This window comes from Oxyura jamaicensis, chromosome 7 (genome assembly GCF_011077185.1).
Source record: "Oxyura jamaicensis isolate SHBP4307 breed ruddy duck chromosome 7, BPBGC_Ojam_1.0, whole genome shotgun sequence".
In the NCBI taxonomy this organism is placed as follows: Eukaryota; Metazoa; Chordata; class Aves; order Anseriformes; family Anatidae; genus Oxyura; species Oxyura jamaicensis.
This window is the reverse complement of record NC_048899.1, coordinates 17,558,860-17,575,141: the sequence shown is the minus strand read 5'-3', so window position 1 is coordinate 17,575,141 and position 16,282 is coordinate 17,558,860. Positions and strand designations below refer to the sequence as shown.

Here is a 16,282-nt window from a genome sequence, read left to right as displayed (position 1 = left end):
ATTATCTTTCCTCCTCAGAGAACGTTATTTTAGGTTTTGAAGACGTCAGTGCAAGGAAGTTGTAGCTATCTAAGGTTCAGAGATCACCTGTGGAATGGGAAATATATCCTGCACTACCCAAGTCAACGCTGAAAGTTGCAGAGGGAAGAATTGTCTTGGGAAATGCCTATAGCTGAGGCTGGTGGGACCCCCACATGCCCACCTTTCACACCACCAACCCTAAACGATAGCCAGTCGGGGCTGTGGACAGTAGCTGGAGGTCAGGAAGGGGAGCCCTCCCCACAGCCAATGATACCTAGAAGTTTCTTGCTGTCCAGTTTCTGTCTGTTCAGAGGGTTTGTGCCGTACAGCAGCGTATGGGCTTCCGAGTGAACTGTCTGCAGCTCTTCTAGAGTTGCTTTTCTTCCACGAATACACTGAAAGAGGAAAGAAAAGGGGTGATGAAATGCCTGCTTAAATGCTCAACTCATTACTGAACTTTTTTCTTTTTATTTTTTCTTTAACTTAGCAAGCCATAAAGACAGCAAGTAATAAATCTAAACCTGGCTCTCACATGAAAAAAATCTTTTGTAAAGGCTATTTTGGTTTAATCCCTTATTCAAAATACTACCGTGACATAAAAAGTCATATTTGGATTTTTTTGTTGTTTGTTTTAAAAATATTTACCATAGAGTGTTTGATAAACTACAGAAGGATTGCTCGACTACTGATTATTCAGTATTTCAGTTATAAACCATTAGGAAGTGATTTACTGATGAAAACATGGCCCTCCCAATATGCCCCCACATCTCCACTGCAATTATTAAGATAACCTCAAAAAATCTCCCCAAAACACCAGTTTCCAAACACAACCTTCAATCAATTAAGGGTAAACTACAAACTTTCTGTTCTGAAACCGATCTTGGAAATCTTACAAGAGTGAATTTATTATGAATTGTTTTCTTATACTGTGATGCATCTTGAGCTGGAATACCATAGCATATATGCTCATCCCTGCTTTTATTGGTGGCTGAACCCAAGAAGAGAAGGTGCACACTGGAGTCTTCATTGTAGATCATGGAAAATCTTTTACTTATGTCAGCAGGACCCAACTTCACTTTAAAATTTACAGAGTGGGGCTCTTTTCCCCTCTTTCCATAGGGTTCCAGCATAGTTTTGGGGCATATCTTTTGTTGCCATCACCCACTTGTCATGCAAAATGTGCTTGTAAGCACAAAGTGCTGTTTGGAGACGCTAGATCCCGTGCAGTGACGAGGTGGTCTCTCACATAGCAGCAAGGCAAGCAGATGGTGCCTGGGGAATATCAGGTATACCAGAGAAGGCAACCGACTCCTGAGAGTGGAAAATGCACCTCACCTTCTTAACTGGGAGCTTGTGAGTGCCCCCAGAATGCTGGCAGGGGAAATACGCGGTGAGCTGACGAGTGCTGAGGTTTGGGCTAAGTCAAGAGGTGGCCATCTGAGAGCAGGGAAGGAGTTACTCAAAAATGAGGACTGCTTTGCATCCAAAACTTGTGTGCACTCCCACCCCACCACCAAAAACTTGTATTTTACAGGGCTTAGAATTACTTAGCCATTTTTTTGTTGTTGTGATTTGGTCTAAACCATTTTAAAAGGAGTTGTCACTTGGAGTGGGGGTTTATTTCCTACAGAAGAAATGACAAAATTATTGCTCTCAATTATAGTATAACATAAGTAGCTGACAATAAGCACGTTGGAAGCTCTGAGAGCCCCTTGTGGAGATCACACAAGCCCCAGTGACGAGTGTCACTATGCTAGATGGTGAAGGGCTGGCACATTCCTTGTCACATAGCAGGCACTGCGCAGCCCTCACCGTGGCTCAATCAAAAGCATGCCAATTGCTTTTTTATGACTTCCACATTCCCGTGGCAGCAGTTTCCAATGAGATCCAAAAAGTGGATAGCTTAAGGAAAAAGAAAAAAAAAAAACACCACCACCCACATTCCTAAGAAGAAGAGATTTTCAAATGGAAAACTTGTTCTAAAGCTAAGGTCACAGAGTGCCCCTCACTCCCGGGACGCTGTGCAGGGCTGCTGCCGTTGGGGAAGCAGTGCCGTGCAATGCTTGCTTTGCAGGGCTGCGCTGGACACGAGAGGTGCTGGAGGACAGGCGTCTCCGCTTCGAAGGCACCGGCACTTGCAGCAAGGCAGCGCCTGCTGCAGCAACAGCACCCCAGGGGGGGGGCGGGGACCCCCACGGCAGCGCACAGCCCCTGCCACCAGCACCTCCATGTATGAAGCACGGTCTGAAAAGCCAACTTGAGGGAACCGTGTCCCAAAGCTTCGGCGTAAGCCTCCGTCCCGCGTTTCAAAGTGCACAGGAAATCACTTTGTAAAATCATTTGAGCCATAAGGCAGCAGAAATCAAAGCACTGCAGGAGTGCTCGTGCACTCTGGCTCTCGTAATTTTGGCATTTCTGCTCTCCAGTTCCTCTTTCATTTTCTCTGTGCTCTGCTTCACCACCTAGCATTTCCTGAGGTTAATGATGAGGCAAAAATACACCATCCCATTAAAGAGGCAATAATCACACAAATGACCCAGAAGGGATGGAAATATCTGGCAAATCCCCCTTGAACTTTTATCCTGTCTTCCTTTTTTGCTCATGGTAAGTCAGTGTCAGTTACCCCGTACAGGCTTTTATATCTTCCCTTTCACCCCTGTGCCAGTTTTGTCCTTGGTTCTAATGTAAGGATATCCAGAAAGATAGGATATCCAAGGCAGACCTTGTTCCAGCCACGACCCCCTCTCTGTGCCACAAAAAAGCCAAGAAAATGGCTACAAAGCTTATTTCCAGAGACCAATATCCCAGGCACTGCCAGCACCACCTCCCTGGGCACAGCCTGGGTGCTCTGTGATGGCAAACCTTCAGTGCAGGGCCGCTCTGGAGGCTTCACCGCGCTGATGCCCAGCGGTTCTGCAGTGTCAGAGCAGGGACCAATCCTGCCCTCAAGCCGGACGCCAGCACAAGGCTGTGTAAGGAAGGCTGTGCACGTCCCAGCTCGAGCAGATGGCCCAGCCCAGGGTCTGTTTTCCATGTCTGTCCTCCGCAGCTGCAATTAACCTGAGGGCTTGCACTAGCAGCCCTCGTACTTTAAACAACGCAGGATTGCTGCCGGGACAGGCCTGGAGACCGACCCTGATTCAGGAACTCATTCTTCCCATCCTGGTTGAGCAGTCCATGGATCTGATTATGTCCAAAACACACAGCAAAACCTATTGATTCCCTCGTGCTTTTGATGAAGGCTGGGAGGATTATTCTACACAGTGATTGCGGGTTTTTGTTTGGGGGACAGACTCTTTTATTACGATTGCCTCAATTAGTATAATTGTTGCTTTTAAATTCTGAACATACACCAGAGTAATTGCCGTATTTTATAAAGCTAACTTAATTAAACAAGCAATACTTTAAACCGCAGCTGTCGTTAAGTTTGGACAACTGCTTTCACTCCAAAGGGTCATCTTTAAACTTGTGCAACCCTGTCAGACTCTTACCTATCACACTGCAAATCTGGTGCACATTTTCCCCTCAGCTGGATGTAAAACAGCTTTTGGACAACTTCAGCAAATACATATCTGTTTCAGTGCTGAAAGATGGGGGGAGGAGGGTGGTGGACGGGAAGCAATGTGCTTTTTCTGTTCTAAAAATATTCGTGCCCCTTCTGGATCACTTCTATCACCTCCAAGAGAAATGGTAGGAACTCGGCACTTGGCAGGTTATAGAAGCCTCTGGGTTGCCTGGTGAAAATGGGTTTTCACATTTCTGAAATTTCAAAGCAAGTATTTTTTTGCATGCATGATAAAATATTTATCTGCAAGCCCTTTTCTGGCTTGGGGCATGTGTGCAACAGAAACACCAGAAGAGAATTTCCAGGAGACAGAGAATCGTTTGAGCTTGCATGAGAAAACAGAGTTGGAATTTATTTCCAGCACGCAGTTGTGTGGGGAACAAGAGCTGCTGAACTCTTTCTGGAAGAGGAATGGGGATCCCAGCGGAGTTGCCTGATCCCATACAGCATGTATAGGATTATTTGCTATGCAGGGTGCTGTGTTTTTATCCTCGGAGCAAATATTTGCAGCCAATAGAATCAGACTATACCCACACCCAGACCACAGCAAAGGACTGTTAAGGAAGCAAGAGGAAACATGAGGATAAGGAAATGTCAAAGTTCAAACTGTCCTTTTACAAACAGGAGTTGTTCTAAGTGGATTAACTGCATAATCACAAACAATTTTCACATCAGGCCCTTGGGCTTACTTAACCGGCTCATAATGTCTGAGGCACAGGACAACATACCTGCAACAGTGAAAATGAAATGCGTGTGCACAGACGTGTCAGTCAGCTATACCAGCTAAAAAATAATGTAGAATAAAACAGGAGCTCAGCAAAAAAAAAGAAAAAATGTACCGCCTGGAAAAATGTTGAGTGCCATAATCCATGTGTTACTGTTACCTAATAATAATTCCAAAAATATTCACCTCTTTCAGGATGCCTGAAAGTACTGCTATGCGGATTGAGCACTTAACGATCCTTAAAAAGTTGTAGAAACTTAACAGGCTGCACTGCTATTAAGTGTTACCATGCTGATATAAACAGCTCCTTTAAAGTTTTGCCCATCCCATCCCGCATACCACTGCTGGTGAGGACAGAGAGGGTGTGCAGGGCATAGCAGCCCTTTCTGTCCTTCAGCTGAGCTTTCTGCACAGGCAACAGGGATTTGAAAAAATAACACCAATTATTAGGCCAGGCTCCAAAATACCTTCTAAATCAATTGTATCATTGAGTGTGTTCCACAGAATGAAGCTTTCTGCATGTTAGATCTAAATCTCCTGTCCTGTGGCAAGAAGACAAGCCCATCATCCCAGGCAATGCCAACAGCTCCCGCACGCGCTCTGACCTAGCAGCAGAGATCATTCCCATTAAAAAAGCTATCCTTTTGCCATGCCAAGTGCACGTGATGCGAAGGTTACCTTTGCTGACGGAAAACTGTGTTTTATATTGCCCTATACTCTGCTTACTGGTAGCCAGGTTCCAACTGAGGAGCTTCAGAAAGACTGTGAAGGACAGGGGGGTGACCTAATGGCTTTGCACCATGGAAACAAATTACATCGGTCAAGGATAACAGAAGGTGAACAACTGTCTGCAGTTCCAGGAGAAACCCTATCAGACGGAGTATTGAAGTGAGGAGGCAGAAGGAGACAGAGAAAGAGGGAAAGGTTGTGCCCACAAAGCCTGTGGGCAAGATAAAGAAAAACTTTCATGCAGGTCTGGGCAGGAGTAGGAGATGGTGGGAAGCTAGCCAGAGGGAGCAGCAAGTGCATTTAGCATGGCTGGTTATCCTGAAAAGGCAGGTCAGACCTTTAAGAAAGTCCTCAGAAGAAAAAAGATGGGAATCGAGGTAGGAAGCTAACATTACATTGCTTTCAGAGAAAAGAAGAGTTAAGATGAGGCTGAATTTCACCATTAGGGAAACATAGGTGGGAAGGAGGTGAAGATCTAAACCAACTCCTACCTAGAATAACAATGAAAGGAAAACAGCAGTTGCTTGGGATCCTACAATGAAGAACTTCATACCTTATAGAACAACTATAGCACAAATCTAGGAGACAAGACAATTAGCACTGCACAATTTAACTACTACTTCTAAACAGAGGATCTAAACAGCAGTGGGGTGCTTGTTCTTTTGTCAGACAGCATAATCCCAAAATTCAATTCAGTGGATCTCCACAGACAGAATGAGGTTTGAATTTCTTCCTTGCTCTCCTCAGGGATAAATAAGGGTACAACAGGGGAATGTTATCTAATGGCAATGCTGCCACCACGTGGATGTATTTTCTGATTGCTCAGAAAGTATTTCTAGCCAGATGCTGACATAACTCAAATTTACAGTGTGATGCAGTCCCCTCAGATGCTCAAAGAACGGATGTGCAAACATTGTTTTTAATTTATCTTTACTATTAGTTATGAATAATAATAAATATTAATCATTACTCTTTTATTTTAATAACTTTTCTCATAGTTTGCTTTGCGCTTAAAACACGCTTGTCCAATAAAATTAAGTTCAGCACCTGTGATGGAACAGTGTTTAGTTACATCCTCCTACCCTCATTCCTTCTACAGTATTTTCACTGTAGGTTGATCATTAATTATCAAGGAGTATTAAAAAAAGTTATTAAACCACTGAAATACAAACTTCTTGCTCCACAGCTCCTGTTGTTATGATTGGAGCGATATCAAATGACGTGGTTACTTCAGATTGTGCTCCTATTTTTGGCCGCTTCAAAGCTCAGCACTTGATAGGGACTTCCATTTTACAGGGAACAGGGCCGAAAATTACATAAGCAGCTTCGCTGCAAACAGTACAGTTCACATCAGGCAAGAACGTTCTCCAGTGTTTCACGAAATTTGTAACAGTCATCGCAATGCAATGAAATCGGATCACTAGAAACGCACTCCTGACATGCAAACGCACAAGCATAAACAGTCATCTAGGAATGGATTAAATTTAAACCACATATGGTAAAACACTGCCAACAGCTGGAGCTATAAAAATCTGAGGCCGGAATGCAGCATAAAGTTTGCACATCCAGGTAGCAATCACCCGCCAGTCTGTGCTGCAGGTTGGGCGTGCACGCTACCTTCCATCCCAAAAAGCAGCCCCTGAAGCTGCCTGCCATCCAGCAGCCGGATCAGGCAGGCAAACCCAAGGGCTGCTTCTCACAGACCCCCCAGCCGCCCCCCAGCGCTGGGATTACCTCACACTTGCCACGGAGACCCGTCTCCTGCAGCCGGGACCAGATGCTCTGGATCCTCCCCGCGTGCTCGGGGTGGCTGTTTGTGTTTCCACAGGTACACTGATGTTTCAGCATCAAGGTGTCGTAGACAAGGCCTGCAGCAGAGGTTACAAAATTGCTCTCAGTGAAAGGAACTACTTTGCCAGATGTATGGAAAAAATATATATATATATATATATTTGGTCTACCGCACTTTGCATTCAAGAGAACCCTTATAGACAAAGGCAGCGTGTGTTTCACCAGGAACCACAGAGCTCTAAGAAATGACAATCCGAGATGCCAGGAAATGAGGTGGGCAGCTGCTTTGAAACAGAACCAGACCTGCAGCGATCCCTTCCATTAGAAATCCTCAACAGATACAGACAAGAAATGAATCAGTCGCCACCACCACTGCAGGCCGAAGCTGTGAGAATGACAGGAGGAGGTGGCAGATGACAACATCGGTACGAGTACAGGCATGCCAGCACAGGAACATGATCTAGAGGGGGGCTGACTTACAACGTGTCCACTGGGTACCTTCATAATTACTGCTAAAATGACTCTAGGGCTTAGGATTAAAAACCAGAAGGAGTACGTCGTTAGCAGGCGCTGTGTTTCGTAAAAGAGTTTGTGCCGAAGTCTTTGCATCAACATTATTTGACAACATACTAATTAAGTCTATTAGCACACACTTGGGCATAATTATTCAGTGCGATATGTAGGTATTTAGCCGTGTTGTTTCATTGTAACGTGGGAGTCAAGCAGCTAAATCCCCTTGCATTACCAAGTATTTATGGCATGACAACAGCGTAGGAGACTGCCTCATGCTCCGGAGCTGCCCGGGTACGTTTCTGGAACGGGGGCTACGATTTCACAGCCAGCGTTCCACTGAACAGAACCAGCCGCTCCTCCGCAGCCATGCGCTCCTGGTGACAAAAGACCTTTTCTGCACTTAAGTAGAAGAGACACAGTCAAAGGTTTAAATCTGTCCTTCCCTTCAGCCAGCAGCTCCAGAGAACAGAAGAAAAGGGGGCTTTGAGGGGTGTGTTTCTTGCAGGGAGTGCCTGTCCAAAAGCACAGGCAAATGAAAGGTCTCAGAGAGAATCCAAAGCCTCTGAATTAGCAGCGAAGGCAGGAGTTTCTCCCAGACCCAGTGCTGAAGGGTCTGCACTCCAGCCCATACTGCTCCTCCTAAATCCCACCAGAGCGTACCTACGCTGCGCCTGGCAGTGCGAAAGCGGCTTGTGGGGCTTACCTGAGCTGGCTTTCACGTAAGCAGTTCAAGTACTGATAAACAGCACAATTTGCAACTGCATGCAGTTCAAAGAGCCCTGTAAAATAAGCCTCTGAGAACACACATGGACACGTAGCCTGGAGCTGAGCCCCGTGCTGCTGCCTGTACCCACGCTAGCTAGTCTGACTGGTGCTGGAATCACACCTTTTGACTGCGTGTAGGCATGTTCTGCCGCTGAAAAATTTGGCCTTCCCCTCTGAAGCAAACTCTGGCACCGACACTCTCAGCTATTCCCCCTTAGGGAAGGTGCCTGGCAGTTCCTCGCTTTGCTGTAGGTGAGTGCAAAGAAAAAAAAACTAACGTTTTCAGTTCTAGGAAGGGAACGGGGCACTTATTAATTGACTGACTTTGGGTTAGCCAAAGTTCAGCTAAATAAGATTGTGCTGCAGAGCTCTGTAGGGGTCTCCTGTGTTGGAGCGACCACCAAACTTCATCAGGAGCTGCTGGACAAAGCCTAGTGCTGTAAATGCCACCTATAAAGGTGTGGACCAGTGGTAAGGCTGTCAGCCCACCAAAACCCCCCGGTTTATTCAAACTGGCACAAGGTCTGTAGTTGCTTGCACATGTTTCCTCTGAGGTTAAGTCATCTTTGAGGGACGTCAAACACTTTGGCAAAGTATTTGTTAGCACAAAGATTCCCAGGTAGGCTCTTCCTAGACCCTCATGGGACTGCACTAGGTTTGGCTAAACTGCTGATATTAAACAATGAAAAGTGGTTCTGGCTTCTCTGGCTTCCAAACGTATCTATGGGGTCTTCAATTATATGTTACAGATTTAAAGCAAAACGGTGCACGTGTACATATTAAACATACATATTCCCACTCAAAAAATAGCCTTGAATTTAAGCAAGAAGTAGTACAAGCAGCAAGTTGGTCACCAGGTAGCTGCTGACCCTGCTGGGCGCACCCCTGGCACCCTCTCAGGGCACAGACAGTGGCATGTGCATTGCCTTGCCAGAGACAGACTGTACTGCAGCACGGGATGAATACACCCGTAACTTACCATTGTTCAGATTTTGGCAAAACGATAAAACAACGAGCCCAGCCAGAATCCTGCATCTGAGACATTCTCGCTAGCATTGCTCTAAGTGTACCTTGCTACAAAGCCAGGTATGTGGGGATTTACCCACAGGCTACAAATTTTAAAATTAACCCCTTTGAACAAGGAACAAGTTAAAATACTGCCATGTAATCTGAGGCTAGTTCATATTGCACCTTCGTGAGTTTCAGGAAAAATGAAGCCCTTCCAAGCAGTTACAAGTACTTTTTAAGCAGCCTTTTCTGCTTGCCTCCTGGATTCCCAGACGATGCTTAATCCTGTTGCTCTGACAAATCTTTTCGTTGCTTGGGAGCTGGGCACAACTTGACAGTGAATTATACTGATTGCACTGCAAAGCTGGAAGGGGTCTAACACTATTTAAAGAGCCAGGATGAGAATCTGTGCTGCAATCTGTGTTTCTTTTTAAAGGTGTTTTTCTCAAGTCTCTGAGCTTTAAATAGTAACTACTGTAATACCATCACGATGTAACCGTAGGTATGTAGGCAAAGCAATGTCTAGCCAGATTAAAAGCCTCTGTCTCATTCCCTGGTTTGTGCCTGGTAATACTGGTAGGGCAGAAGCCAACACAGATCAAACAGAGATAAATACAAATGAAAATCTAGCTTTTTGCATTGACCTTACGTTCTTCAGTTGCTCCCGTGACTCCTGCAGTGCAGCAGATTTGCCAGTGACCTCCCATTTTTTCATCTGCATCCACAAATGTGGGAAAGCCGCAGGTGTGTTTAAAATGTGTGTGTACATCTAAAATGGACTTTCCTAACAGCCTACTCAAGGTAAGGTAGACAAAATAGTTAAAGGTTTTCAGAAAATGTGGTGGTAGGATGCCTACTCGTCCCTGTTTCTTAAGTTAATGGGCACTACAGTGGGGTTTACGTAATTCAGTGGAGGTATAAAGTTTCCCCGCTCCCAACAATTCATTGATAACAGCAATGTCTCAATGAAGTTTTTCTGTACTGAAACATTAAACCATTGGAAAGAAGAGAAATGTTCCAAGTTGCTTACTGTGGTTGGGGACACTCAGATGAAGACGCGCACAAAGGAAAACTTGATAATTTGAGCTTAAAATACTAAACTACTTTGGCCATTATAAGTTAAATTAAGTGATCCTGGAAGCAATACTCTTTAAGACACGAGAACAATCGTTTTTAAAGGTCAGCACTAAAGTATAACCAACTCGCCTTTCTTGGCAGAGCAAACATATGATTTGAGGTTCAGATAATTATATTGCTCTGCACAGGAGAGAATAAATGCCTTCATCAGAAATGAAAAATACTTTAATGCAGAACATCAGAATAATTTGTGGAACCATTTTTACAGGAGATCAGAGACTGGATAATTGGAGCTATGCAAATTAATGGCCTAACCTGAGAAGTCTTTTATTCAAGTGTGTAGAACAGTGCACGCAGAAGTAGTCATTAAAGTCAAGGAGGCTACTTGTGCTAGCGAGGGCAAGTTCAAGGACTAGCTTTCTTTTATATTCTAGTACGAGGGAAAATTAAATGTCATGCTTCAGGACACAAAACTGACTGCTTGAAGAAGTCAGGAAGGGCACTGTTTTCACTTTCATGTGCAGTAATGCACATCATGTTTGAGAAGTGTATTATGTTGTTCTTTTCCTATACCTTTGAAGTCTCGGGTACTGGTCACTGACAGAGACAGGAAAATAAATTATACATAAAAAACAGAATTTCAAGCTGCCTGGTCCTAACTCTGTCCAGAGAAAGCAATAGTACTTTCTATATGGTATTCTGAACACGAAAGAGATGAACTGTTCCTTTGTCTGCTGGACAATAACTGATCTCCTAGGAGCCACATTTGTGTCTGGAGTAATCATTGCTGGCTTCATTAGGGCCATTGAACAAGGTTTGTTTTATCCTGCCTTCTCAGAAAATGATCAAAACAATTCAAGTCTTAATCTCTCTGTAATCCAAAGCACATAACTGTGTTAGAATCAGTCTCCAAAGCAGCCACTTATCAAACAGATGGATTCTCCTAGTGAAAAAGAAACCCAATGCACTTTGGCACCGCATGCTTTGAAAAATACCCAAGGCTTTAATTTCCTGCCTTTCAAAGAAAAGTTCAATCCTAGTGATTAAGCTTTAGTATCCACCTCCAAAAACAGAATCTCCGACACACTGTAGACTACTTCAAGAAAACAGAACCAAGCGAACTCATGCACACATGCTCAACATCTGAGATGTCTGCCTTTCCTTTCTGTGCCTGCATGCCCTGAGTAGTAGGCTCTTTTTTTCCTGCCACTGTAAGCAAATAGTGCTGGTTAATTAAACTGGTGCTTCGCCTGGGTAAGAATGCATGTGGGGAACACAGGAACTCTGCTTGTCTGAAAAACTTCTCCTTGGGAAATAAAAAAAGGAAGGAAACAGAGGTTTCATGGCCTGAGCATGGAGGGGGTTTTAAGTTTGCTAAGCATAAAGAAAAATGGTGGAAATAGAATTTTACCCTCCTTCAAAATTGTCATGCATCCATTTTCCATGAATCTGGCAAGAGGAAGCTCACCTTTTATGCTCTCCACCTTTACTACTGGCAGTGAATGCCAAAAACCACTTTCTCCCTTAACAGTAGTTCATTGTGTTTTCCCTCCTCCCTTCACCAACCTTAAAACTAGAGAACTGCATGAGATAGAAGGCAGTGGAAAAATGAGGTCCTGGGAGTCTGGACATGGATAAGTAGCACAAAAAGGATGTGTAACAGGTGAGGCACATGAAGCATTTTTCCTATCATGCAATGCAGTATTCCACCTTTTAAATGATTTTTTTTAACCCTTCCTCTAAGGAAAATGAATCATAACACTGTAACTGTGTGTTTCCAAAGCAGCACTGTTCTCACAATCTGCATTCCTACTGTTACATTCTTATGTAATTTTTAATGAAATTCAGAGACACATATCTGAGTAAAACATATATCCTCTGTAGGAAATGTTACTGTATGCTCAAAGTCTTGCATATGATTGACAAGACAACTTAAATAGCGGAGGAGGAGAAGGGAAAAAAGAAAAAGGAAAGAATAATCTCTTAAATAGGGCCAGGCTTCCTTACTTGTTTTCAAAGCACCAAGGTTTGGGTCTAAGTGTATTAGATGCTCAAGTTTCATCTGGTTTGACTGTGAGCCAGAGGACTACCCTTCTTTGTATCCTTGGCAAAAGCCAAAAGCTAGAACAATCTTGATGCTGTAACTGGCTGCATTACAAATGTAGTTTTGCTAAAATTCAATGTTTAAACATTAGCAGCAGATGGAGACTTGAAGGGCTGATTTGCAAAAATTAGGTACTACCTGGACTTTTACAGAGCTGATTGCACATGCTCCCCACCTGCAACTAACAGCTGAAGAACAAAGTCAGACTTAATGCATCACTATTACTATACCATCAGTACCTGAAAATAAATCTAATTCACAATGATGGTTTTAATGATGCTTTTAGAGTGGGTTAAATAAGATTAAATGAACAAACCAAAGAGAAACAAAATCATGAGCTGCCCTTAATTGCAACATTTTTTTCTCCATTCCTCAGGGCACATGTCACATGGCAAAATGTTCATTCACAAAATAAAGCTTGACATTTGGGGAAGAAGGTGGACTTCAAAATAAGTCCACCTAATCACCTAACATAGGACTTGAAAAGTTGCACACAATTAACTTTTACTAAAGCTACTGAATAAGCAGAAAGGATTTTGGTGGAAAAAGGTTGGTTTTAAGCCCTCACTGACTTAGGTAAAACATTTACTCCTCACCTTTAAACTTTGTGGGGAGACTAATACCTTTTTTGCATTTCTGGCTTTCACTAGACAAATGGAGAATTGCATTCATAATTTTCTTTTGAAACAAAGAGTGACCAGGTAAGAAAACACTCTTCAGCCTGTTTCTGCACACTGACAACTTGAAATAATCAACTCGCCTCACTTTTCCTAACCTACAGGCACAGACTCCTGGGCAGAGATTGTGTTGCAGAAGAAGGGGTAGTCTGGCACAGAGCCCAGACTGGATAACTTATGGCATGAGATTGCGCAGGGACTGGAGAAGGTGCAGAAAATACAGCTGATAGATACTGTGTTTGGCATGCTGTCCTTTTTCAATAACATTGCCTCTCTCCTCCTTGCATGTAAATCAGCCTTGTCACAGCATATGACTTGTCCTTTCTTTCTGGAGATACATAATTAAAGTCCTAGGCTATGTTTCTATTGATTTTTGCAGTTTATTTTCTGTCTGGACTACAGGGTGTCTGTCCCCCTAGGGAAGGAAAAGGCAGCACAACAGGGCATAAGATGACTGATGCCATTCTCAAAGACAACAGGATATTACAGAGTCCACAAACACATCTGAGATTCAAACCCCAGACGTGGCCTCGCAGGGACACGGGGCAGAAAAACACAATATAAAGCAGAATGGTTACCACAGCCCCACCGATTCAGATTCCAGGGCCCATAAACATTACCTGTTGTGAACCTTGGCTTAGTGGGTGGCTCCTGTACGGACATAGGGAAGGTGGCTGAGGCAGGCGAGGACTGTGCGCGGGACAGGGGCCGATGGCCTCCGAAGGAGACGGGCATGCCAGCTGCCTCCAGCGATGCCTGGTAGTTTCTCAGCTGGTGAATGCGCTGCTGCTCCAACAGGAGGGCTTGCTGCGGGGAGAAGAGGCAGCTACTGAATGTCTGCATGGTGCCCTCATGGAAGGGCTTTTAAGGGTTTTTAAAGTCTGCAAGCTTGGACCCATTTCCCTGATAACCGAGCGCAACCACACGTGTGCAGCAAACGAGTGTTGTTCGAGTGAGCTCAGGCAGGAGGCAGCGCAGCGTGTTCACCCCACAGCCCTGAAGCTGGTGCATGCTGGCAGCGTCATCAGCAGAAACAGCCCCATTGCCCCCGGTCTTCCTGCCCCCACGCCCCCCACACCACACTGGTGCATGGAGCAGAGCCACGCACCAGACCTGGGATGAGGGGGAGTTTTCAGCCGAGCTACGCCATCAGCTGGAAAGGCTCCTGACCAGAAGGGACAGCTGTTCCAGCTCACCGTGCTCAAACTACAGCCTCATGAGGTTCCCTCTCCTCTTTGAGGCAAAGCAATTGCAAACGATACAGCATATTTAAGGCTGCTCAGGTGGGGCTGCTGTGCTCCTGGAGGCATGGTACCCCTGTGGTCCATCACTAGCAGCACGTCACATTGCGGTTCCTTATTTATTCTTACTAAGGAAACGAGGCCTACATGTGCTTGTATAAATCACAGAAATAACTTTGCACAAGCACGGTTGGCAATGGCACTGATCCCTCAAGGCAGTGCTGTTATGAAGACCGTGCCACTCAATAAGGAACTGGAAATGAAGACTCTAAGCTGCAGCCAGGGACGCTCACGTGGGGCCTGCGAGCCAGCCCCGCAGTGCCGGGGCGACGGCAGCGAGCAGCTAGATGCAAATGACTGCACAGAGCAACCAATTTGCACCTGATTCACAGACACTGCAACTGCAAGCCTGGCACCAGTCCGCCTTCCCTAGCCAAGGGCTGTGGATTTGCTCAGAGAGCTACACCCTGGCATGGCTACAGCAATCTGTTCTTGGCTGCAGATCCCACGCAGGGGTTACCCAAGGCTCCAGGTACAGTCAGGCGCTCAAGTGCTACAGGCTGCAGGGATGAGTAGAGCACTGGTGCCTTAAGCGAATCGCAACCTTCTCATTACAGCTACCACAAATGGCATTTTCAGGGAGATTATGCTATGCTGTGTTGTTACTGGATTTATTGCTTGTAATCCACGTGCCTCTGGTGTTTACTGTCCACAGTGAGCACACCTGTGATCTCTGGGATCTGCAGTACTGAAGAAGGAATCCCCTTCAAGAAAACCACTTTGTCACCTGTTCCCTTATCTGGCCCTGCTCTGGGGCAATCAGTTTGTTTTAAGACATCAGAATAAAACTAAATCCTGTGCTAGTATTTAGTGCTCAAAAATGTTAAGACATGCGTTGTCTTCCCAAAGAAACAGAAAGTGGTTGAGTGGCTGCAAACACACTGACTACATTTTGTGCAGATGTTCCAGGTTCTCTTCTCTGGGACTTTTGAATTGAAATTGTGACTCCAGGGAATCACAGAATCACAGAATAGTCTAGGTTGGAAGAGACCTCCAAGATCACCGAGTCCAACCTCCGACCTAACACTAACAAATCTTCCACTAAACCATATCCCTAAGCTCTACATCTTACTTGCAGATTTCTTTCTGTACCAAATACTCAGAAGGTGGCTTACCCCTACCTTTTCCCCCTTAGAGTACTATAAAGAGGTCACAAAAAGCCAAGTCCCAAATGGTCACTGCGATAATATGAGGATTTACTTTGTAAAATAACTGCACTGCTTCCTTGCAAGGCTTTTTGTTGCCTCCTCCTGTCCCAGAGGGTCCTAACAGCACTCTCATAAACAGCAGGTCTTGTCCTCGCTGTAGACAACATGCTGCTATGCTTTGTTATGTGTTTGCAAGCTCAGGCTGTATTTGTCAATTTAGTTTAGTGCTAACCTTCCCACTCTCTATACAAATAAGGGTAGCTTGTTTCTGTATGATGATTATAATCCACCATTAAAATGTTAGTAAAATCTTGAACTATTTTTTAGGCGTTTGGGTTAGTTGCAGACATGTTTTTGTACCAGTAACTAACAGATTTCTAACACTTACTCCTAACAGCTGTAAATATCTGAGGTGAGGGACGGTTAATGTCCTGATTTTAATACACAATAGCAAGACATAGGTTCAGCCCCTCACTGCAGATGCTGCTAAACTCCATTAAACACCAAGGAGCCTGGTGCCAGGAGCCCCAAAAGTGTATTTTGAGCTCACCTGACGGAAGAGCAGCTCCTGCTCAGCCTGCCTCTGCCCAGACTCCAGCTCCTGCTGTGGCTCGGCTTCTTCCTCATCGCTCTCAATGGGTTCTTGCTTTACTTGCACCATGTTGGCCAGCCCTGGGGCCTCCTTTTGGCTTGCAACTCTGTCGCTGTATGGCTCCTCCAAAAGGGCTTGGTGTTCTCGTAACTCTTCTTCTGTCTCCTCCGGGTGGCTTTCATGCTGGCGAGCTGGCTCATTGGGCTTTGATATTATCTGAAAACACCCCACAGGTTAATTGATAAATAAAATGTAACTCATTACGGG

General features: G+C 44.8%; 1 protein-coding gene across 13 annotated transcripts in view; it reads right to left on the bottom strand.

Moving 5' to 3' along the window:
- Window positions 1-16,282, bottom strand: part of HDAC4 (histone deacetylase 4) — a 243,219-nt gene that overhangs the window by 39,248 nt on the left and 187,689 nt on the right. For all 13 annotated transcript variants that reach the window (XM_035330833.1, XM_035330832.1, XM_035330836.1 and 10 more), the window contains 4 exons: window positions 15,974-16,231; window positions 13,595-13,781; window positions 6,774-6,907; window positions 296-416 (listed from right to left, as the gene is read on the bottom strand). In XM_035330833.1, the coding sequence (XP_035186724.1) occupies window positions 296-416; window positions 6,774-6,907; window positions 13,595-13,781; window positions 15,974-16,231 (700 nt within the window). The remainder of the gene's footprint in view (window positions 1-295; window positions 417-6,773; window positions 6,908-13,594; window positions 13,782-15,973; window positions 16,232-16,282) is intronic.